Source organism: Salvelinus fontinalis, chromosome 21, assembly GCF_029448725.1.
Source record: "Salvelinus fontinalis isolate EN_2023a chromosome 21, ASM2944872v1, whole genome shotgun sequence".
Classification (NCBI taxonomy): Eukaryota; Metazoa; Chordata; class Actinopteri; order Salmoniformes; family Salmonidae; genus Salvelinus; species Salvelinus fontinalis.
In genome coordinates this window covers 39,655,295-39,681,136 of record NC_074685.1, presented here as the reverse complement: position 1 = coordinate 39,681,136, position 25,842 = coordinate 39,655,295, and the positions used below count along the sequence as shown (strand labels likewise).

The following is a 25,842-nucleotide window of genomic DNA, read 5'->3' as shown; positions in this document are numbered from 1 at the left end:
GGTGTTTGCTTCATTAGTCCACTGTTGATGCAGTCCCAAAATGTTTTGCATGTCAGCAATCAAGTTTTCAAGATATAGAACTTTCAAGTCGGTGTTGGAAAAGACTGAGGTTGGCTCTCCTGTTACATACTAATGCTGTACTTTTACAATGAGCAAGCAGGCAAAACATAGAAATAGAATCCCTAGATTGGAATTCCTCAATACAGATCAGCCATATTGAGTGTACCCATGAATTTCCCAGTCACATAGCCTTGTGGAGAGGTTCTATCTACTTTCTAGGCCTTCTATTTCTGAGGCAAACACACATGTGAATAGATGTAATAAGACCAACTAAGAAATACAGACATTTTATACTTTATTCAACATTTAACAAATGTAACTAAACTCCTTGTCACAGTTAGTTGAATGTTTTGGTTCCATGCTGGTGTGTTTCAAACCACCTGGTATTTTACTCATCTGCAGAGTGAGAACATAAAAATACAAGTTTATAAATTCACAAATACCGCATATAGCACAGCAGTAGTCCACCGCAAAAACACACAAAAATTCATATAGTTAATTGTTATAGACACTTATGTGCTTTTTCATAAGTTGTAATACAGTGTACTCCGCATATAGGGATCGCATCTGTGCAGGACTGTCAGTGGTTTATCACAGTATACTAAACTCAGCAAAAAAATAAACATCCCTTTTTCAGGACCTTGTCTTTCAAAGATAATTAATAAAAATCCAAATAACTTCACAGATCTTCATTGTAAAGGGTTTAAACACTGTTTCCCATGCTTGTTCAATAAACCATAAACAATTAATGAACATGCACCTGTGGAACGGTCGTTAAGACACTAACAGCTTACAGACGGTAGGCAATTAAGGTCACAGTTATGAAAACTTAGGACACTAAAGAGGCCTTTCTACTGACTCTGAAAACCACCAAAAGAAAGGTCCCAGGGTCCCTGCTCATTTGCAGGCATGCTGCAAGGAGGCATGAGGACTGCAGATGTGGCCAGGACAATAAATGCAATGTCCGTACTGTGAGACGCCTAAGACAGCACTACAGGGAGACAGGACGGACAGCTGATCGTCCTCGCAGTGGCAGACCAGTGGCAGACCACCTGCACAGGCTCCGAATATCACACCTGCGGGACAGTTACAGGATGGCAACAACAACTGCCCGAGTTACACCAGGAACGCACAATCCCTCCATCAGTGCTCAGACTCTCCGCAATAGGCTGAGAGTGGCTGGACTGAGGGCTTATAGACCTGTTGTAAGGCAGGTCCTCACCAGACATCACCGGCAACAACGTCGCCTATGGGCACAAACCCAGCGTCGCTGGACCAGACAGGACTGGCAAAAAGTGCTCTTCACTGACGAGTCACGGTTTTGTCTCACCAGGGGTGATGATTGGATTTGCGTTTATCGTCAAAGGAATGAGCGTTACACCGAGGCCTGTACTCTGGAGCGGGATCGATTTGGAGGTGGAGTGTCCGTCATGGTCTGGGGAGTATGTCACAGCATCATCGGACTGAGCTTGTTGTCATTGCAGGGAAGACATCCTCTACTGTGCGTTACAGAGAAGACATCCTCCTCCCTCATGTGGTACCCTTCCTGCAGGCTCATCCTTCAGTATGACAATGCCACCAGCCATACTGCTCGTTCTGTGCGTGATTTCCTGCAAGAAAGGAATGTCAGTGTTCTGCCATGGCCAGCGAAGAGCCCGGATCTCAATCCCATTGAGCACATCTGGGACCTGTTGGATCGGAGGGTGAGGGCTAGGGCAATTCCCCCCAGAAATGTCCGGGAACTTGCAGGTGCCTTGCTGGAAGATTGGGGTAACATCTCACAGCAAGAACTGGCAAATCTGGTGCAGTCCATGAGGAGGAGATGCACTGCAGTACTTAATGCAGCTGGTGGCCACACCAGATACTGACTGTTACTTTTGATTTTGACCCTCCCTTTGTTCCGGGACACATTATTAAATTTCTGTTAGTCACATGTCTGTGGAACTTGTTCAGTTTATGTCTCATTTGTTGAATCTTGTTATGTTCATACAAATATTTACACATGTTAAGTTTGTTGAAAATAAACGCAGTTGACAGTGAGAGGAAAATCTTTTTTTGCTGAGTGTATAACTAGGGTGTCCAATCAAAAACCCATCTTTTGACCAATGGGAAAAAATAATGTTAATTGTGTAGAAAATCAATTGTCCAAATCTCATGTCTCAATTATACCCCGTTCAAAAGTTATTGGAGTTATTACCCTTCTAGGATGGCTAGAATTAAGGTGACTAAATTAGTGGCCAGAGAAAAAAGCGGTAAAAGAAAAAATCCGGAAAACTGCATCGCAATCAGCTAGGTTGGATTCTGTGCAAGAATTAAGGCTACTGGCTACCTGACAGGCTCACTTTTCGGTTGAACTCGTCGTCATTCTTCCCGAATCCGCAGGACATAAAACAATCAAGGTAAGATGGATATTGATTTTGAGACATGCTTTCATATTTTAGTATACGCTTCATATTCATATTAATTCAAAAAAAATCATTATTTTTTTTCTTCACAAAAACAAGTGTACGTCTGTGAAATGTCAACAGAGCACTGAGCGTATACCAAGCGTTTATATTTTCAAAGCCTTTTACATTTAATGCAGCTTGTCATGCTAATTTAGCTTTTTGCAACCTGCGGAAGCAAGTTTTAGGACGACCACCAAAAAAATGTAAAATCCTCAAGTTGTTACGAGAAACTTGCTATGTCAACAAAGGGGCGGTGCTTATTATTGGCTGTATTAGGTTAGGAAATCTGACTTTTTGGATATCATTAGGGATATGTTAGAGAAAGGTTCCACTGAACAATTCAGAACATGAATAATCACATTTGTCTTGGTTTCATTTATTTTATAACATAAGGAAGTGACATTTCATCACCAAAGCGCGTTTTCCCCCACTCTGAGCAGTGGGTGGACACCGTCCTGTATACAGTATTTGTATTTACTTCAAAGCCACAAAGTCCACAGACAGATAGACAGAACATAAAGGTAGTCCCTTCTGTGTCCAGGTGGCTGCCTTAGTGGGAGGGAGTTACTGAAGACGACAGCTGGACCAGAAGGGCGTATAGACCCCACTCAGGACTGACTGACAGAGACTCCAGAACACACACACACTGACGCACACACACACACTGGCGTACACCCACTAAGCATTAAGACACACCCATACACACGCTACACACACACTAATACATACACACACGCAGTCATACACACACACATGGCACAGACTCCGTTAAGGAACACAACGAGGCACAACCGGACTTGGCAGGGTGACATGGAATGTTTCGATAATTGATTCTGGATTGTTACAGTAGTTCTGGATTGTTCTGAGATGAGGCAGTTGACGGTGCTGTACTTCTAATAGCCATCGGAATCCTCCTGCAAGTACAGAGGGGGAGAGGTTACTTTTAGAATTACAACAAAATGATTTTCCCACTTGTGTAACAACTGATAACACTAACCTTTATTACCATGTACCAAGCAGTTACTATGTAACTGCATGTTAATACGATGTCACTACAGCTATTTCACGTTTCGAGTTTTAATGTCACGTGTACAAGCACTGTGGAATGCCTTTTTTCCAAGCTCCAAACACAACAATGCAGTATTCAATACCGATGTAGCACTAAAAATAACAAAAGGTAGAACAAAAACACACGAGTGTAACTGCAGCCTTCCTCCTCTTCGTCTGAAGAGGAGGTGTAGCAGGGATCGGACCAAGACGCAGCGTAGTTAGTGTTCAACATGTTTAATAAAAAGACGATAAACGTGAACACTATACAATACAAAATAACAAACGTGGCAAAACCGAAAACAGTCCTATCTGGTGCAGAGAACACAAAGACAGAATACAACCACCCACAAACCCCAACACAAAACAAGCTACCTAAATATGGTTCCCAATCAGAGACAATGACTAACACCTGCCTCTGATTGAGAACCATATCAGGTCATTCATAGAAACGGACAAACTAGACACACAACATAGAATGCCCACCCAGCTCACGTCCTGACCAACACTAAAACAAAGAAAACACAAAAGAACTATGGTCAGAACGTGACAATGAGAAATAAAAATAAGAAATAAGAAGTGCACCAGCAAGTAAGAAGCTATATACAGTGTCAGTTCCAGTACCATATTTACAATGTCCAGGAATACTGGAGTGATATAGGTAGATATGTATAGGAGTAAGGTGACTAGGTATCAGGATATATGATCAACAGCAGCGTACACTGAGTGTAGAAAACATTAGGAACACCTTCTTAATATTGAGTTGCACTTCCGTTTGCCCTCAGAGCAGCCTCAATTCGTCGGGGCATGGACTCTATTCCTTTTTTAAAAAGTAACCTTTAATTAACTAGACAAGTCAGTTAAGAACAAATTCTTATTTACTATGACGGCCTCTGCAAGGTATCGCAAGCACTTTACATGGATGCTGGCCCATTTTGACTCCGGTACTTCCCACAGTTGTGTCAAATTGGCTGGATGTCCTTTGGACGGTGGACCATTTTGACACATCTACACTGACTGAAGTGGATTTAACAGGTGACATCAATAAGGACCATAGCTTTCACCTGGATTCACCTGGTCAGTCGGTCATGGAAAGAGCAGGTGTTGCAAATGTTTTTTACACTCCGTGTAAATTATGATTGTATGTCAGTACGTGCGTGTAGAGTCAGGAAAAACGTGTGCGTGTGTGTTGGCGCGTCAGTGTGCGTGAGTGTTTAGAGTCCTGTGAGTGTGCATATATGAAATACAAGGGGTCACCTAATGTGTAGTTACATAGGTATTAGGGTAACTTAAGGTCAAGTATTACCCTATTTGTACATAATGTTAAAAATAAGATGAATTAACAAATCATATCATATACATACATGGTGCTGATGGGTCATGAGGATGGTGGATGGAACCCAAAAGGACTTCTTGTGAGGAGATGGGAACCTCGCCCATCTGAACAGCCAAAATAAACAATTTAACACAAAAACCCATGTAAAACAATCTGATGAATGAAACGTGGAAACAGATGACTATCTAAGAAGGGGAGGATGATGAGGAGTAAACCATTAATTGCTGATGCACTAACCATCCTTCCATCCAACCGTTTCATATGGATGAATTTCCGCACTCATTAAAATGTCACGACAGGGCTGACCGAAACATGAAATGCCATTACAATTTTATAAATGCCGTCAGAAAATGTGTCTTTTTGTGTCTGTAAAATGAATTCTACGAGAAATGGCTGTGGAAACCCCTTTATGTGCGAACATAAACTTGGAGTGATGCGATGATATGTTGTGTGGTCCTCCCACTAAGACTCGGGAAAGCATGCAGTTTATTAGGCTACAGATGAAATAAATGATGATGAACTTCACAGGGTGGTGAAAGTGCAAGGTGATGAGCTTGATGCTCCTTTCCAATAAATATCTAGAGTCTTATTCTGGTGACGGGATGATCGAAGCTTGGCTGCCGTTTGGCAAATACAAATAATATCGCTCTTATCCATATTAATCTCATAATGTAGGTAGCCTACCCGCATTGTATCTGTGAAATGTTGGATAGAGCACATGTGCCAAGACCAGAGTGGGCACATTTTCTATATAACGAAACAGTTGTTGTGGCAAAACCATCAGTAGAGTTCAAAATGCGATGGTATGCCATTTAACTTGTATTTTTCATTCGGTACCTGTCACGTTCCTGACCTGTGTTCTGTTGTTTTGTATGTGTGTGATGGTCAGGGCGTGAGTTTTGGGTGGGCAGTCTATGTTTTCTGTTTCTATGTTGGTTTTGGGTTGCCTGGTATGGCTCTTAATTAGAGGCAGGTGTTTTGCGTTTTCCTCTAATTGAGAGTCATATTAAGGTAGGGTGTTCTCACTGTTTGTTTGTGGGTGATTGTCGTCCGTGTCTGTGTCTGCGCACCACACGGGACTGTAGCGTTTGTTCGTTCGTTTGTTATAGTCTGTACCTGTTCCTACGTGCTTCGTGTTTTATGTAAGTACTCTCGTTCAGGTCTGTCTACTTCGTTTTGTTGTTTTGTAAATTTATCAAGTGTTCTTCGTGTGTTTAGTTTCGTCTGGTTAATAAAGTATCATTATGTATTCACAACCCGCTGCATGTTGGTCGAATCACTACTCCTCCTCTTCGTATGAAGAGGAGGAGGAACACCGTTACAGTACCTGGGAATCTATGTACACTACATGACTCTCATCCCCTATGTGCACTAACGTTACGTTATAACGCACAGCCTTTAATCCACTAAAAGTAAGTTTGATGGAAACACATCACTGGTGGGAAAAATGTGCATCTTGTTTTATGAAGATTTTAGAATATTTGCATGAAAATCTGTCGCAAATTGGATAGAAACCTAGCTAAGGACTCAGTTTGAGACTGGAATATTGATTTGATTGTCACAAAAGATCAAAGCAGGGCTCTCGAACCCTGTTCCTGGAGAGTTGCCCTCCTGTAGGTTTTCGCTCCAAACCCAGTTGTATCTAACCTGATTCAGTTTATCAAAGGGTGGTTACATGCTGACCACAATGCTCGCGTCACGTACATGTTATTCAATCATTGCACCCACGCTGCTCGCGTGCGTCAGCGAACGTCTGCCTAGCTGCCGCATATACCCACGTGGGTGATTGAAAGATGATCTGTGGTCCACACTCCGGTCAGTTGTAGTAATGCAGTAAAGTTGGTTGCCAACCACCCTATAAAGTCCAAAGAATAAAAATAAGCCTGAAGGAAGGAGGAGAGATGACGAGAAACAAATTTGGTTTACCGTTTTATCCGTGGATTTATTGTTGGAGTAGAGGACCTTGTGCATTTCAGGTAAAAGAACAACTCAATGTTTGTACACCAGGACAAATTAGCTAGCAACAGTAAGCTAGCTAGCTAAATTGCCATAAATGTTTAATGCTTTTTGACCTCTCCCCAAATTAATATAATTGGTTCAGAGTTTGTTTTAATATTTCAACCTGCGTGTCCTGATCGCATCTGGTGTGGGTGAACAAAATCAACTTGCGTGCGACGGCGCACGCAGACGCATGAGCGTGTGCGGTTAGGTCTGCATGTTAGGATTGGAGTGAAAAACTACAGGATGATAGCTCTCAAGGAACAGGTTTGGAGAGCCCCGGATTAGAGCCTCTGACACAGGTTTCTTCAGTTGTTGTTGTTATTTACTGTAGTATTTGGGAAAGGGGGAAAGCACACAGTTTAGCCTAGCTAACATCAATTAGCCTTCCTAACGTTAGCTAGCTAGCTAGCTGGCTAACATCAATTAGCCTTCCTAACGTTAGCTAGCTAGCTAGCTGGCTAACATCAATTAGCCCTCCTAACGTTAGCTAGCTGGCTAGCTGGCCAGCTAGCTTAACTAGCTTCTCTCGGTTTGATGCAGTCAAAACAGGTAGTATGTATTCAGGTGAGGTGATAAATAACGAGAATAAGTTAGTCTACCAGCGCAAGTCCTTCTACTACGGTTACAGCATTGTTGCGTTAGGTATTTGTTGAATTTTTATTTCCCCCCTTTATGATGATGATCGGGACCTGCTAGAGGTAGTTTTGTGATAACTGCACTGTGATTTCAAAGTTGTGAATAGAAACAGACATATTGGGACCCAATTTACATTTTAACGTTTAAACCTTCACACTAGAGGTCTTAACAGATCCAAAATTCCGGGATCCGAACGGGTCCGTGTCCTTAATTCTGACTTTTGCCTCGGATCTGGGTCGAAACTGATATACAGTAATTGGCACGGATGTATGTACATTTGAAGTCGGAAGTTTACATACACTTATGTTGGAGTCATTAATACTCATTTTTCAACCACTCCACAAATTTCATTTGAACAAACTATAGTTTAAGTCGGTTAGGACATTTACTTTGTGCAAGACACAATTTTTCCAACAATTGTTTACAGACAGATTATTTCACTTATAATTCACTGTATCACAATTCCAGTGGGTCAAACATTTACATACACTAAGTTGACTGTGCCTTTAAACAGCTTGGAAAATTCCAGAAAATGATGTCATGGCTTTGGAAGCTTCTGATAGGCTAATTGACATCATTTGAGTCAATTGGAGGTGTACCTGTGGATGTATTTCAAGGCCTACCTTCAAACTCAGTGCCTCTTTGCTTGACATCATGGGAAAATCAAAAGAAATCAGCCAAGACCTCAGAAAAAAAATTGTAGACCTCCACAAGTCTGGTTCATCCTTGGGAGCAATTTCCAAACGCCTGAAGGTACCACGTTCATCTGTACAAACAATAGTACACAAGAATAAACACCATGGGTCCACACAGCCATCATACCGCTCAGAAAGGAGACGCCTTCTGTCTCCTAGAGATGAACGTACTTTGGTGCGAAAAGTGCAAATCAATCCCAGAACAACAGCAAAGGACCTTGTGAGATGCTGGAGGAAGCAGGTATAAAAGTATCTATATCCACAGTAAAACGAGTCCTATATCGCCATAACCTGAAAGGCGGCTTAGCAAGGAAGAAGCTACTGCTCCAAAACCGCCATAAAAAAGCCAGACTACGGTTTGCAGCTGCACATGGGGACAAAGGTCGTACTTTTTGGAGAAATGCCCTCTGGTCTGATGAAACAAAAATAGAACTGTTTGGCCGTAATGACCATCGTTATGTTTGGAGGAAAATGGGTGAGGCTTGCAAGCCGAAGAACACCATCCCAACCGTGAAGCACGGGGGTGGCAGCATCATGTTGTGGAGGTGCTTTGCTGCAGGAGGGACTGGTGCGCTTCACAAAATAGATAGCATCATGAGGGAGGAAAAGTAAGTGGATATATTGAAGCAACGTCTCAAGACATCAGTCAGGAAGTTAAAGCTTGGTTGCAAATGGGTCTTCCAAATGGACAAGGACCCTAAGCATACTTCCAAAGTTGTGGCAAATGGCTTCAGGACAACAAAATGGCCATCACAAAGCCCTGACCTCAATCCCATCAAATGTGTGGGCAGAACTGAAAAAGCGTGTTCGAGCAAGGAGGCCTACAAACCTGACTCAGTTCCACCAGCTCTGTCAGGAGGAATGGGCCAAAATTCACCCAACTTATTGTGGGAAGCTTGTGGAAGGCTACCCGAAACGTCTGACCCAAGTTAAACAATTAAAAGGCAATGCTACCAAATACTAATTGAGTGTATGTAAACTTCTGACCCACTGGGAATGTGATGAAGGAAATAAAAGCTAAAATAAATAATTCTCTCTACTATTATTCTGACATTTCACATTCTTAAAATAAAGTGGTGATCCTAACTGACCTAAGACAGGGATTTTTTACTAGGATTAAATGTCATAATTGTGAAAAACGGAGTTTAAATGTATTTGGCTGAGGTGTATGTAAACTTCCAACTTCAACTGTATATGCATACAATGCCCTGATGCATTTAGCGTTCAAATCAGGTGGACAATAATTGTTTTAGGAAAGTAAAAACCAATACAACAATAGTCTATAAAGTTTTGACCATCGAAACACAATAAACTGTTGTTTTGATATTTCTTATAGGCAGTTTAAGGACACATAAGTAACTGTGGATCAATTGGCCAATATCACTTGTTTATTGATGGCGCTGGCAGCCGCCAGTCGGAAGTTTCTTCCTCTCTCTCTTTCTACTCTCGGATCTGACAGGGTCTCTTTGATCTGAACCATTATGGGTCCGTTTGGGTCTGTTTTCCCCAAGCCTTTTCGGAATGGGTCTGACCACCCTCGGGTCCGTTCGGAACGGGTCTCAGTTTATAAATGTTAAATTTATGCACATCGGGTTGGGTGGGAAAGCCATAGATCCATTTCGGAACGGGTCCAACTTTTTGGACCCGTGAAGACCTCTTCACATCCCTACTCTCACATCCCTACTCTCAAAACAAGGTGTGCCCCGGTTTAAAAAAGGTTGGGAGCCACTGCTCTAGAAGATGTTATAAACATAGCTAAATATCCTACCTCTGCAGCAGTATCACCACCCTCTGGGTCCACTGGTGACTCCTTGATAGGTGAGTCTTTAGACATAGCATCTTCATCCTGTAATAATAACACACATTCACTGACCAGTTCAACAGTGGGGAGTGTTGGAAATATCCACATTAGACAATGACAACTTTTGTTAGTTGGTTGCTGTATACACAAAACATTAGAAACACCTGCTCTTTCCATGACATAGACTGACCAGATGAATCCAGGCGAAAGCTAGGATCCCTTATTGATGTCACCTGTTAAATCCACTTCAGTCAGTGTAGATGAAGGGGAGGATCGGAACCTTTTTTTATTTTTTAAAATTCGCCTAAAATGACATACCCAAATTTAACTGCCTGTAGCTCAGGACCTGAATCAAGGATATGCATATTCTTGATACCATTTGAAAGGAAACACTGAAGTTTGTGGAAATGTGAAATTCATGTGGGAGAACATGACACATTAGATCTGGTAAAAGATAACACAAAAAAAATATTTATTTATTTTATTTTTTGTTCCATCATCTTTGAAACGCAAGACAAAGACCATAGTGTATTATTGCAGTTTAGGCACAATTTAGTTTCTGGCCAATAGATGGCAGCAGTGTGTGTGCAACATTTCAGATTGATCCAGCATTTCAATACTGGACAATATTTTGTATCAAGTCTGCCCAAATGTGCTGAATTGGTCAACTGATACATTTTCAAGGAAATAATTACAGAGAAACAACAATGATATGGTAATGCAAAATGTAAGTTTACACACTCCCAGGAATGTCATACATGATGGATTAGTAGCTTGTACACTAACTTTCACACATCTAGATAGCCGGGCGGGGTGGGTGTGGAGCCAGACACAGCAGGGGTTCAAACTGTAGAACCCAGTTCCTACATTTGAATATAAAAATAGATTTTGTTCAACAAAACTATGCTACATTTTATCTCTGGGACCCTCAGGATGACAAATCAGAGCAAGATTACTGAATGTAAGTACATTATGTACCTTCAGAGGTGAATGTATCAAACCAGTTGCCATGAAAAAGGTTGTTTGTTGTTGTGTACTCTCCTCAAACAATAGCATGGTATTTTTTAACTGTAATAGATACTGTAGATTGGACAGTGCAGTTAGATTAACAAGAATTTAAGCTTTCTTCCCATATAAAACACGTCTATGTCCTGGGAAATCCTGTCGAGGTTAAAGAAGACTTTTTAAGCCTTGAGACAATTGAGACATGGATTGTGTATGTGTGCCATTCAGAGGGTGAATGGGCAAGACAAAATATTTAAGTACCTTTGAACGGGGTATGGTAGTAGGTGCCAAACTCACCGGTTTTAGTGTGTCAAGAACTGCAACGCTACTGGGTTTTTCACGCACAGTTTCCCATGTGTATCAAGAATGGTCTACCACCCAAAGGCCATTTAGCCAGCTTGACACAACTGTGGGAAGCATTGGATTCAACACAGGCCAGGATCCCTGTGGAAAGCTTTCGATACCTTGTAGTGTCCATGCCTCGACGAACGGAGGCTGTTCTGATGCCAAAAGGGGGTGCAACTTAATATTAGGAAGGTGTTCCTAATGTTTTGTACACTCAGTGTATTCCTCTTGTTGGTAATGACAAGCGTGCTAACAGTTGCAGGCTGTGGGAAACAAACCTATTATATTAAATTGCTTCTTGATCCATGTGCATGTTCTATGCTACAATACAAGGCATTTATTGGTGCTTTGTCATTGGTGTGACCTTTAATAAGATACAGGCACGTGACACATACAGCTCCACTCATCTCCCGGTGTGTGTGTGTGTGTGTGTGTGTGACATGGCTACCAGCTGACAACCTTAGAGCAATTACAGTGCCCTCTCCTCCTGTATGTGTGTGTGTAGGTGTGTGTTTGTGCCCTCTCCTCCTGTATGTGTGTGTGTAGGTGTGTGTTTGTGCCCTCTCCTCCTGCCAATCCATTTAACACCGCCCACCGCGTCTCCGTCTGTTCACGTAGCACAGCCAGAAACACACACACACACATACATAGAAAGAAATACACCACACAGCGTCTCTCAACACCCACCGTGGCCAATAAATACTGACTCTACTGTGCTATTTTCTATTCTGCTAATAATTTCAAGAAACCCAAACCCATGAAGCCCCATGATAGTTATTTCAAATTATAAATAAAAACTGGAATATCTTATCCAGGTGAGTATTAACTTGTAACTAAGTAATACGTACATTTCTTCACTTTAATTGAGCCTTTCCCATATGAAACATGTCTTCCTCTTGTCTTGTGGCTCGACAACAGAACACACAACAGAACTGCTTCTGTGACATGAGCGCAATGAGTCGGGTCTACGGGAGCGGATGAGGTGTGTTCTCTGTTCTGTCTCACCGGCCCAAATCCATTTACCTGCCGGAAGCATCGTTGCTGGCGCTGCTAGTTGTTTGTGTGTGGGTGGATGGGTGTTCTATTCAACAAAACAAACAGGCAGCAGCCTCGCTCTTCCTCCCTCGTCGTCCGACAACCCATCTCTCACACTGTCTAACTAACTGATGAGCGTTGGCTGGCTGCTGTGGACAACCAGATGAAAGTAGATTGATCGCTCTGCTCCCTCACCTGCTGTTCCGTGCTTGCTTTAGGAAGGAGGGATGGAGAGATGGATAGAGGGATGAATAACGGTAAAGAGAGATTGCGCCTGGGTCGGAGCCTCCTAGGCAGAGAAGCTCCTTTTATGGGCTCTTTAAAAAAAAGAATTGGTCGATATCAATGACACTGTAATGACTGGGGCTCAGAACTCAAGCAGGGAACAGGCAGGCACTAAGGCTCTGTCTAAATTAGATCAATCCAATTCTGTGCACCGTCTCTGGCTTCATTCCAAATGGCACCCTATTCCTTACACACGTAGTGCACTACTTTTGAACAGCGCCCATGTAGGGAATTAGGGTGCCATTTGGGACGTCGTTTCTGTATTTCTGTGTTTGTTCTGTCAAACTCGGAGGACACGTTAAGGTGTTACACAGAGGACACAATTAGGCATTAGTCAGGGTTTGGAGATATACTGCTAGGTAGCCAATCAATGGCCACAGGAAATGCCACAATCAAACCTCTTTAAAAACAAATCAAATGGACAGGGGATTGTGTTCGACACACAGGCGATTAACAGAGAAAAACAAAGATTGTAATTGGCTGAAAAATAATACTGAAAACATTACTCTGATTACCAGAGTGGTTCCAAGGCATTGCCTCCTGTCCAGACCAAAATATTTATTCCTTTTGCAGCAAAAAATTCCAATACTTTATCTTATTCATCGGTAGCAATTCTGGGTGTGTGTCGGTAATTATTGTTAGGAAGTCCTTGATCTTGGAACCCAGAACCAAATCTTGTGTGGACACTGGCCAGCTTCTCGGTTTGTTTAACATTTACGTTAACAGTCTGTCATTAAATTCTAAATCCTAAAATCTACAAGTTAAGGACATGCAGTAGGAGCTCCTCAACAAACCTTTGATTGAGCAATACACTGTTCTCTTCTCTGCCAAGGGCGATTCTATTTGTTTATAACTTCCTCTCAGTAGCAGAACCACAGCCGAATTGTATAATCCCTATAGAATGTTGTCCCATTTAACACTATATTAATCTCTGTGTGTGCGGATGTGTGTGTGTGTGTGTGTGTGTCATGTAACAATTTATTAATCTAGTCATAAACGAACAAAGGCAAAGGAGGAAGGCAGCTGAAGGAATTTTTCTAATTAGTGAGATTTTCTCTCTGATTGATGTCATTGATTTTTTTCTAATAATAATGCCTGTGTGTGTGTTGTGTGTGTGTGTGTGTGTGTGTGTGTGTGTGTGTGTGTGTGTGTGTGTGTGTGTGTGTGTGTGTGTGTGTGTGTGTGTGTGTGTGTGTGTGTGTGTGTGTGTGTGTGTGTGTGTGTGTGTGTGTGTGTGTAAGGACACTATACAGATAATGAATGCAATGATTGCTGAGTACCTGTGACGTCAGCAGGGTGCTTTGGGGTGGCTAATTAACCTGGCAGAATAACACTGTTAAAGCGACAATCTGTCATTTGTTTTTCATACAAATGGCAGCCCCTCCACTTGCTTTGCTATAAAGCTGATGGATGGGGCTGGAGACATGCAACCATTCTCAAATGCATAGATTGAGTTCAGTTCTATTAAACTCTCGAGGCAAGTTTTTTCCCCTCAAGAATCAATGGGTGTTTGTCATTCATTGAATTGACCATTTGAACAGCAGTACATGTCGCAGATTGTCCCTTTAATTGGAAGAACAATGGAAGGGCAGACTGAGGAAACCCTGTTGCTCTGCTGTTGGTTTGAAGATGAATCATCACGACTATTACAAGGCCAGCATTGCAGGGAAGCTTTACTTTTATATGTCCAAGATTCAGTTCAGTTTTGTTTTGAAAGAGAGACAATCCATTTTTCATCTTCAGAGACCAGCAGGGCTGCAAATTGTCTGGATCTTTCTCTGCCTTTATATAAACAGACCTTCAGACAGACAAGTGAGAATCCATCCTGCTTTTTATGACAGAGAACTAAGAACGCCGGAGGAAGAGGAGAAGACAAGAAAAAGCAACAAGCCAGAGGACTCAAGGTCAGGCTCCATTTGACAGGGGGGGAAAGAGAAGTGAATTAGCTGTCACATATAAAATGGTTGAGCAATGCCGTGCTGAAAGGAAAGGACAGCATTCAGATGGCAATAGGTTCTGATGAAATGTCAGTATCAAGACTGAAATGAATAGCAACGGTTGCTTCAGTTTTCTCGCTTACAGTGCATTTGGAAAGTATTCAGACCCCTTGACTTTTTGCACCTTTTGTTACGCTACAGACTTATTCTAAAATTGATTAAATTATTATTTTTCCCTCATCAATCTACACACAATACACCACAATGACAAAGCAAAAACAGGTTTTTCTAAATGTTAACAAACGTATTAAAAATAAACTACAGAAATACCTTATTTACATAAGTATTCAGACCCTTTGCTATGAGAATAGAAATTGAGCTCAGGTACATCCTGTTTCCATTGATCATCCTTGAGATGTTTCTACAAATCAAATCAAATCAAGTTTATTTTATATAGCCCTTCGTACATCAGCTAATATCTCGAAGTGCTGTACAGAAACCCAGCCTAAAACCCCAAACAGCAAGCAATGCAGGTGTAGAAGCACGACTTGAATACAACTTGATTGGAGTCCACTTGTGGTAAATTCAATTGATTGGACATGATTTGGAAAGGCACACACCTGTCTTTGTAAGGTCCCACAGTTGACAGTGCATGTCAGAGCAAAACCCCAAGAACACAGTGGCCTCCATCATTCTTAAATGGAAGAAGTTTGAAACCATCAAGCCTTTTCCTAGATCTGGCCAAATTGAGCAACCGGGGGAGAAGGGCCTTGGTCAGGGAGGTGACCAAGAACCCGATGGTCACTCTGACAGAGCACCAGAGATGGGAGAACCTTCCAGAAGGACAACCATTTCTGCAGCACTCCACCAATCAGGCCTTTATGGTAGGGTGACCAGATGGAAGCCACTCTTCATGACAGCTCACTTGGAGTTTGCCAAAAGACACCTAAAGACTCTCAGACTATGAGAAACAAGATTCTCTGGTCTGATGAAACCAAGATTTAACTCTTTGGCCTGAATGCGAATCGTCACACCTGGAGGACACCTGGCACAATCCCTATGGTGAAGCATGTTGGTGGTAGCATCATGCTGTAGGGATGTTTTTCAGTGTCAGGGGCTGGGAGACTAGTCCGGATCGAGGGAAAGATGAACGGAGCAAAGTACAGAGAGATCCTTGATGAAAACGCTCCCCATCCAACCTGACAGAGCTTGAGAGGATCTGCAGAGAAAAATGGGAGAAACACCCCAAAAACAGGTGTGCCAAGCTTGTAGCGTCATACCCAAGAAGACTCAAGGCTGTAATCGCTGTCAAAGGTGCTTCAACAAAGTACTGAGTGAAGGGTCTGAATACGTATGTAAATAAAATATTACATTTTGGTAATAATTATTTTTGCAAAAAGAATATATACTGTATATATATAAGTTTTTTGCTTTGTCATAATGGGGTATTGTGTGTTGATTGAGGGGAAAAACGATTTAACCAATATTACAATAAGGCTGTAACGTAACAAAATGTGGAAAAAGTCAAGGGGTCTGAAAACTTTCCGAATGCACTGTATATGTGTATAAGAATAAAAAGTAACCCCCACCTGTTTGTCATTCATCTCAATTTAAATGTTGTGTGAGAGAGAGGTGGAGCTAAAACTAAGAGAGAGAGAGAGCTGTAAAGTGTTTGTGTAAGTGAGGGTATCAAATATTGAACAAGGTAGGAGGAGTATGTTTCAGGTATCTCAGGTTCTCACCTGTTTGGCTGAGTCTTTCTTAACCAATCCGGTCGCAGCAGCAATATTCCCCGCCCCTTCCACAGTCCTGTGGGCCACTGCTGTCACACCTGTCACCATGGCCCCGCCCACCTGGGAAACTCCAGACACTGTTTTACCTGCAACTACCGAGAGAGAGAGAGAACATATGTGGGGGGTCACTTCTAGGACGATTTTAACCCACTTAAACTCAACATTTCTCCAAGTTTCATCTTCGTTGTAAAGCTCTAGTTACTTTGTTGCTTTTTGACAGTCATTCCTGAAAAACAAGCTACCATTCCCAGTCACAAGGGGATTTATGGCTGATTTAAGAAGAAATGGTCAACTTGTTATTGTTATTTTATTGTGTTTTCTTTATTACTTTAGTTTATTTGGTACATTTTTTCTTGACACGTTTTTTCTTAAAACTGCATTGTTGGTTAATTTTTTAATTTTTTAACATTTTATTTCAACTTTCTTTAACCAGGTAGGCCAGTTGAGAACAAGTTCTCATTTACAACTGCGACATAGCCAAGATAGAGCAAAGCAGTGCGACACAAAAACAGAGTTACACATGGAATAAACAAGCGTACGGTCAATAACACAATAGAAAAGTATATATACAGTGTGTGCAAATGCAGTAAGATTAGGGAGGTAAGGCAATAAATAGGCCGTAGTGTGAAATAATTACAATTTAGCAATTAAACACCGGAGTGATAGACGTGCAGAAGATTAATGTGCAAGTAGAGATACTGGGGTGCAAAGGAGCAAAAAAAAGAAATAACAATATGGGGATGAAGTAGTTGGGTGTGTCACGAACGTCGTAATCCTCCTCGTCTGAGGAGGAGTAAGGATCGGACCAAAGCGCAGCGTGGTTTGAATACATTCTTCAATTTAATAAAGAAGTAACGAAGAACACTTGACAAACTAACAACAAAACGCTATAAAACGAAAGTGCAGACACAAGCAACCAACGTATAGACATAGACAATAACCCACAACCCACAATACAAAACAGGCTACCTAAATATGGTTCCCAATCAGAGACAACGCAAAACACCTGCCTCTGATTGAGAACCATATCAGGCCAAACACAGAAATATACAAACCAGACATACAACATAGAATGCCCACACAGATCACACCCTGACCAACCAAAACATAAATCATACAAAGCAAACTATGGTCAGGGCGTGACAGGGTGGGCTATTTACAGATAAATAGGGGCTTGTAAGTAAGCCTTTCATGGTAAAGTCTACACCTGTTGTATTCAGCGCATGTGACAAATAAAATTAGATTTGATTTATTTGGCACTTACTATAGTCCTTTTTTGATTTAACTTCTTAAGACGGTAAAACATGTTTTTATTAAGTTGAACATGTGCTCTTTATGACAGAATTTAAAAATTAGGTGAAATCAAATGTTTTTTTGGACCAAGTTACACTTCTCAAAAGGCACCGAATTGGTGGAACGACCCACTTACTTACAGTTCCTTCAGAAAGTATTCGTACCCCTTAACTTATTCCACATTTTGTTGTGTTACAGCCTGAATCTCTAATGGATTAAATTGAGATTTTGGGTCACTGGCCTACCCACAATACCCAAATAATGTCAAAGTGGAATTAATTATGTTTTCGAAATTTTTACAAAATAAATAAATAAAGCTGAAATGTCTTGAGTCAATAAGTCTTCAACCCCTTTGTAACGGCAAGCCTAAATACGTTTAGGAGTAAACATTTACTAAACAAGTCACATAAGTTGCGTGCACTCACTCTGTGTAGTAATAGTGTTTAACATTATTTTTGTATTACTACCTCATCTCTGTACCCCACACATACAATTATCTGTAAGATCCCTCAGTCGAGCAGTGAATATCAAACACAGATTCAACCACAAACACAGGGAGGTTTTCCTATGCCTCGCAAAGAAGGGCACCTTTTGGTAGATGGGTAAAATAAAAAGCAGACATTGAATATCCCTTTGAGTATGGCGAAGTTATTAATTACACTTTGGATGGAGTATCAATACACACAGTCACGACAAAGAAACAGGCCGGAGAGGAAGGAAACCGCTCAGGGATTTCACCACGAGGCCAACGGTGACTTTAAAACAGTTACAGAGTTTAACCTGTTGAGGATGGGGGCGCTGTTGAGACTATTTATGCTAATTGTGTAATTTTTGAAACGGCTTCCCACAAAATCCTTGATCGTACAATATGCATATTATTATTATTATTGGATAGAAAACAGTCTATAGTTTCTATAGGAGTTGAAATTTTGTCTCTAAGTGGAACAGAGCCCATTCTACAGCAATTTCCCTGACATGGAGTCAGATTTCAGAAATTTTGGCCACTGTTCTGGAGTCAGTTAAAAGGGCACTGTTATTGCTATGACTATACGGACACTGCTTACGTCTTCCCCTGGATGCCTTTACGTGATGACGATTTCAATGGGGTCGATTGCGCGTTCACAGGCCCTATAAATAAAAAACCCTGTAGGTAGTCACTCTTTTGGAGCTGCGTAATGCGCGTGGAGGACATCGACCTGCTATTTTTCCAAGCGTTAGTTTAGCCTGTTATATTTTTCCGGTCATGTTTTTACTCGTTATAGGAGTTAAAAACATCATAAGGTAGTTAACCTGTTGAGGATGGGGGCGCTGTTGAGACTATTTATGCTAATTGGGTAATTTTTGAAACGGCTTCCCACAAAATCCTTGATCGTACAATATGCATATTATTATTATTATTGGATAGAAAACAGTCTATAGTTTCTATAGGAGTTGAAATTTTGTCTCTAAGTGGAACAGAGCCCATTCTACAGCAATTTCCCTGACATGGAGTCAGATTTCAGAAATGTTGGCCACTGTTCTGAAGTCAGTTAAAAGGGCACTGTTATTGCTATGACTATACAGACACTGCTTACGTCTTCCCCTGGATGCCTTTACGTGATGACGATTTCAATGGGGTCGATTGCGCGTTCACAGGCACTACAAATGAAAAAACCCTGAGGCTAGTCATTCTTTTGGAGCTGCGTCATGCGCCTAGAGGACACCGGCCCGCACCTGTTCCAAGCATTAGTGAAGGGGGTAATATTACTCGGGTCATGTTTCTACTCGTTATGGGAGTTAAAAACATCATAAGGTAGTTAATTTAAAGCGTTTTATAGCAATTTATATCCGTTTAGTGCGATTTTGGGACATTTATTTCTTTAACGCTGTGAATAGCTGGGCACGCTTTCAGTTCATCCCGAACGCAGTTGGCATTTCCACAAGGCAAGAGGACAGCTTTCCACCAAAAGACGATTACTCCCAAGAAAGGATCCTTTGCCCAAGATACTGATGGAAGAACAGCTCAAAGTAGGACATTTTTATTATGATAAATCGTGTTTCTGTCGAAACATTTTAGTGGCTTAGGACGCCATGTTTTTTGACCTAGCTTCGCTTTGGCGCAAATTGTATTGAAAAGTAAGGATAAATTAAAAAATGTAATTCCGCAATTGTATTAAGAATTAAATTGTCTATCAATCCCTGTCCACCCTATATTTTTTAGTCACGTTTATGAGTATTTATGTATAAGAGTAGATCACTGTCTAAGTGGCGCAAGGACATTTTCTGACCAGCTGAGCTACATTTCACATTGTCTAACCATGATTTTGGTGGCTAAATATAAACATTTTCGATCAAACTCTATATGGATTGTGTAATAGGATGTTACAGGAGTGTCATCTGAAGAATTCTAAGAAGGTTAGTGAAAAAATTAATATATTTTTGGCGATGTTGACGTTATCGCCCACTTTGGCTAGAATCAATGCTGGGCTGCTATGTGCTATGTGCTATGCTAATATAACGATTTATTGTGTTTTCGCTGTAAGACACTTAGAAAATCTGAAATATTGTCTGTATTCACAGGATCTGTGTCTTTCGATTCGTGTATGCTGTGTATTTTTACGAAATGTTTGATGATTAGTAAGTAGGTAAACACGTTGCTCAATGTAGTTTTTCTAGTCCATTTGTGACAGTGGGTGCAATTGTAACCTATGCCATCTACCTGAAATATGCACTTTTTTCTAACAAAACCTATCCCATACCATAAATATGTTATCAGACTGTCATCTGATGAGTTTTTTTGTTGGTTAGGGGCTATAAATATCTTAGTTTAGCCGAATTGGTGATGGCTACTGGTGTTGGTGGACAAATAAAAGATGGTGGATTATGCTAATGTGTTTTTAGGTAATAGATGTACATCTTTACATATTGTGTCTTCCCTGTAAAACATTTTAAAAATCGGACATGTTGACTGGATTCACAAGATCTGTGTCTTTCATTAGCTGTATTGGACTTTAATGTGTGAAAGTTAAATATTTTTAAAAAAATATTTTTTTTGAATTTCGCGGCACTGGTTTTTCAGTGGGGGGGGGGGGGGTGTGCCGCTAGCGGCATGCTGATCCTAGACAGGTTAATTTAAAGCGTTTTATAGCAATTTATATCCGTTTAGTGCGATTTTGGGACATTTATTTCTTTAACGCTGTGAATAGCTGGGCACGCTTTCAGTTCATCCCGAACGCAGTTGGCATTTCCACATGGCAAGAGGACAGCTTTCCACCAAAAGACGATTACTCCCAAGAAAGGATCCTTTGCCCAAGATACTGATGGAAGAACAGCTCAAAGTAGGACATTTTTATTATGATAAATCGTGTTTCTGTCGAAAAATGTTAGTGGCTTAGGACGCCATGTTTTTTGACGTAGCTTCGCTTGGCGCAAACTGTATTGAAAAGTAAGGATAATTTAAAAAATGTAATTCCGCAATTGTATTAAGAATTAAATTGTCTATCAATCCCTGTCCACCCTATATTTTTTAGTCACGTTTATGAGTATTTATGTATAAGAGTAGATCACTGTCTAAGTGGCGCAAGGACATTTTCTGACCAGCTGAGCTACATTTCACATTGTCTAACCATGATTTTGGTGGCTAAATATAAACATTTTCGATCAAACTCTATATGGATTGTGTAATATGATGTTACAGGAGTGTCATCTGAAGAATTCTGAGAAGGTTAGTGAAAAAATTAATATATTTTGGCGATGTTGACTTTTATCGCTCACTTTGGCTAGAATCAATGCTGGGCTCCTATGTGCTATGTGCTATGCTAATATAACGATTTATTGTGTTTTCGCTGTAAGACACTTAGAAAATCTGAAATATTGTCTGTATTCACAGGATCTGTGTCTTTCGATTCGTGTATGCTGTGTATTTTTACGAAATGTTTGATGATTAGTAAGTAGGTAAACACGTTGCTCTAAGTAGTTTTTCTAGTCCATTTGTGACGGTGGGTGCAATTGTAACCTATGCCATCTACCTGAAATATGCACTTTTTTCTAACAAAACCTATCCCATACCATAAATATGTTATCAGACTGTCATCTAATGAGTTTTTTTCTTGGTTAGGGGCTATAAATATCTTAGTTTAGCCGAATTGGTGATAGCTACTGGTGTTGGTGGACAAATAAAAGATGGTGGATTATGCTAATGTGTTTTTAGGTAATAGATGTACATCTTTACATATTGTGTCTTCCCTGTAAAACATTTTAAAAATCGGACATGTTGACTGGATTCACAAGATCTGTGTCTTTCATTAGCTGTATTGGACTTTAATGTGTGAAAGTTAAATATTTAAAAAATATTTTTTTTTTGAATTTCGCGGCACTGGTTTTTCAGTGGGGGTGGGGGGGGAGTGCCGCTAGCGGCACACTCATCCTAGACAGGTTAATGGCTTTAATAGGAGAAAACTGATGATAGGTCAACAACACTGTGGAATGTTGTTGTACTTACTCCACCATACTAACCTAATTGATAGAGTGAAAAGAAGGAAGCCTGTACAGAATATTCTAAAACATGCATCCTGTTTGCAACAAGGCACTAAAGTAATACTGCAAAACATGTGGCAAAGCAATTCACTTTTTGTCCTGAATACAAAGTGTTATGTTTGGGGCAAATCCAATACAACACATTACTGAGTACCACTCTCCCTATATACCAGCAAAGTGGTGGCTCCATCATGTTATGGGTATGCTTGTAATTGTTTAGGACTGGGGAGTTTTTCATGATAAAAAAGAAATGGAATGGAGCTAAGCACAAGCAAAATCCTAGAGGAAAACCTGGTTCAGTCTGCTTTCCACCAGACACTGGGAGATGAATTCCCCTTTCAGCAGGACAATAACCTAAAACACAAAGCCAAATCTACACTGGAGATGCTTACCAAGAAGACAGTGAATGTTCCTAAGTGGCTGAGTTACAATTTTGACTTACATTTACAGGAAAATCTATGGCAAGACTTGAAAACGGTTGTCGAGCAATGATCAACAATCAATTTGACAGAGTTTGGAGAATTTTGAAAATAATAATGGCCAAATGTTACACAATCCAGGTGTGGAAAGCTCGGTCATTCACCTATTAACTTCATCCAATGAGCATAGCACACTAAGGCAATTCCACTACGCTTGCTGATTAACCTATGGGGTCACTTGTGCAGTAATCACTTCCCTTTCTGTCAACCAATAGGCATAAATCTAGGGCGTATCTGTCTCTGACTTGATGTTTTGCAGCAACAGTCTTCCAACGACCTTCCACCACCACCAACATAATAACCTGAAGACCTGTCATCGGAACCCCGTTCTAAGGACCATTCCTCGGAGACAAGGCCTACCCCAACTATTCAATAAAATTCAATTTTGCATTCTGTCTCTGCTGTCATTCAGTTAAGCCAGTACTCAACTGAGTAATGTTGGTAATGGTGACATGTAGCCTACCTGTTGTGACTCCATCCTTTGTTTTGTTGCCTATGAAAAGAACAAAAAACGTGAAGGACAGGTGACAAATATTTAACATCCCATTGATGTCAATGGGACCACTGTCATTCAATAAAATGATCACTTTATATTGTCCGATTAACCATGGTCATACATCATTTCTCACATTCAACATCTCAGCATCTCATCTCAGCCACATGTAATGTTCAACATCTCAGCAAGGATTCAAAAAGAAAGTAGAAGGAAAGAGCATGTAGGCTACCATTGTCAAGACCTACCGACAAAGATAACGCCATCTTTTGTCATCTCAGCGGCCCCAGTTACTCCCTGCCTTGTCTTCTCCGCTGCTGCCACGACCCCATCCTTGGCTTTTGAGAATCCCTTTATTAGCGCGTCCATGGTGTCCAAATGACACAGCAACAGCTGTGGGAAATGTCAAACCAGGCAGTGCAGTCAGAGCCGTGAAGAACTTCTAGAACTTCTATCTCGGTAACCGGTGGCATTACGATGGGAAGGAGGAGGCGGTTAGGGTTTATGCAGAAATGCCACCTCCCACCGTTCTCTTTCTTTTGACAGACCTGGCAGGTTAACGTGGTTTATAGATGCAGTCTGGGATCTTAATCACAACAGATTTGTAACATATTATACGAATTGGATTCGTAACATATCATGAATTGGACGTAACGTATCATGCGAAATTGATGACTTCGTACACAATTGGATGAGGTATTACACACAAAACTGGGACCCGTTTAGGCTAGGGAGCACTACATGCAAAAGTACTGGCTGAAATATATACATAAGTTCTGGACCACCACTTTAACATGTATTCCAATTCCCTTTTACATGCATGACATTGTTAAGTAACAGGAGCCAGGTATTTCTCGTTAGAAGCCTTGGTGATTCCGACTAGGTTAAAACTAGTCTACCACACCTGTTGACAGCACACATCACATCTGTCCTCCACAAACGGTGTCTCACCATTCAGACAATTGTATGATGGCTACATCAAGCCTTCTTTTATCATGAACAATTCCGATACCAGCTCGGTCTTACATTTTTCACAGAGAAGGGAAATAATAACAATTGTAGTTTATTGAGAATAATTCATTATGAAACAAAATCGACTGGTGTTGAAAAAAAATGGCATTCGAATTGCTACAAACCTGTGGATTGTTTGAGCACCTGTTATTTGCCCCGTTCGACACTGGAATTCGTGTTGCCTTGTCTAGATTTCGCCCTGGAGGTTTGAAACCGATACTCTTCTCCGTTTCAGAAGCAGACAGAGATTGCCCGTAATCGCGTGGTGCTGATGCTGGGAGAGCTCGAGATAGAATGGCTGCTTTACTGTCTGCATCCCACCACCTCGTGCGCCGTCCCACACACATCCCCTCCCCTCTCCATTACCCATCTCATTCAATCAGTTATGGTGACAGTGGATCTTGGATGGATAACAAGCATCATGGGAGAGGATGATGAATGCTACACACTGTAATCACAAATAGCATCTGTGTCTGATCACCCACTTCCCTCCCCCCATCTTCCGCTCTGTTTTCTGCCATCTCCCCCCCCTCATCCCCACCCTCATACTCCTCGCCCTCCTCCCCCCTTTTCTCCCTCCTCCACCCCTGCCCTGCCACTTCCTGTGGACCACCCTGGGGGCCCAGTCGGAGTCTCTCTCTCTCCACCCTCTCTTTCGTTCTGTCTCTCCTTGTCTCACTCACTCACTCGTGTAACACAGTTGTGCTATGGAAGTTTTCCAACAGAAGATGTGTTTGTGGTACAGTAACTACATTCACCTTGGGCTACTTTACCTGATCTGGGTAAGGACCGGAAAATTGCCAAAGACGTCAGCCACCCCAGCCATGGGCTGTTCTCTCCGCTACCCCCTGGAAAGTGGTACCGGAGCATCATGCCTCGGACAAACAGGCTCAGAGACAGCTTCTCAGAGACAGCTAAGTGATGGCTGCCCAACCTCCATTCTGCACCGACTCTATCTGCACTGAGTCACAGGTCTCTAACCACACACACACACACACACACACACACACACACACACACACACACACACACACACACACACACACACACACACACACACACACACACACACTTATCCTGCTGTTCCGTCACTTTTATACATGCCTTCATGTACATATTGTATCTACCTCTACTACCACTGTATCCCTGCACATTGATATGATACTGGTACTGACTGTCACTCCCTGACCTTAGATAGCCATTTTATTTCTCTATTTGGTTAGGTCGGGGTGTGATTTGGTGTGATTCTATGTTGTCTATTTCTTTGTTTTTGGCTGAGTATGGTTCCCAATCAGAGGCAGCTGTCTATCGTTGTCTCTGATTGGGGATCATACTTAGGCAGACCTTTTTCCCACTTTCTGTTGTGGGATCTTGTCTTTTTGTGTTGCATGTGTTTGCACTCCTAGCTTTACGTTCGTTGAGTTGTTTATTGTTTTTTTTTGGTGGAACATTTAAATTAAAGGAAAATGTACGCCTACCACGCTGCACCTTGGTCTTCCTTTAACGACGGACGTAACACCGACCTTGTATATAGCATATATTTTTATTTGAGCATATCTCTCTTTAAGATCCTATTCTGGATTTTCTATTTTCTTACCTTTGATATTGACACTGCACTGTCGAGGAAG

General features: G+C 41.3%; 1 protein-coding gene across 2 annotated transcripts; it reads right to left on the bottom strand.

Moving 5' to 3' along the window:
* Positions 1-338: 338 nt before the first annotated feature.
* On the bottom strand, positions 339-24,689 carry LOC129818874 (alpha-synuclein-like). 2 transcript variants are annotated; one of them, XM_055875164.1, is made up of 6 exons: positions 24,359-24,689; positions 23,452-23,596; positions 23,174-23,203; positions 16,373-16,515; positions 9,991-10,068; positions 339-3,421 (listed from the first exon to the last, which is right to left on the bottom strand). In XM_055875164.1, exons 2-6 carry the CDS (start codon positions 23,570-23,572, stop codon positions 3,401-3,403), a joined length of 393 nt encoding a protein of 130 aa, XP_055731139.1. In that variant the 5' UTR covers positions 23,573-23,596; positions 24,359-24,689; the 3' UTR covers positions 339-3,400. The 2 variants fall into 2 exon arrangements, with proteins under 2 accessions (XP_055731139.1, XP_055731138.1); XM_055875163.1 differs by having other exon boundaries at positions 24,340-24,687.
* Between the last annotated feature and the right edge of the window lie 1,153 nt (positions 24,690-25,842).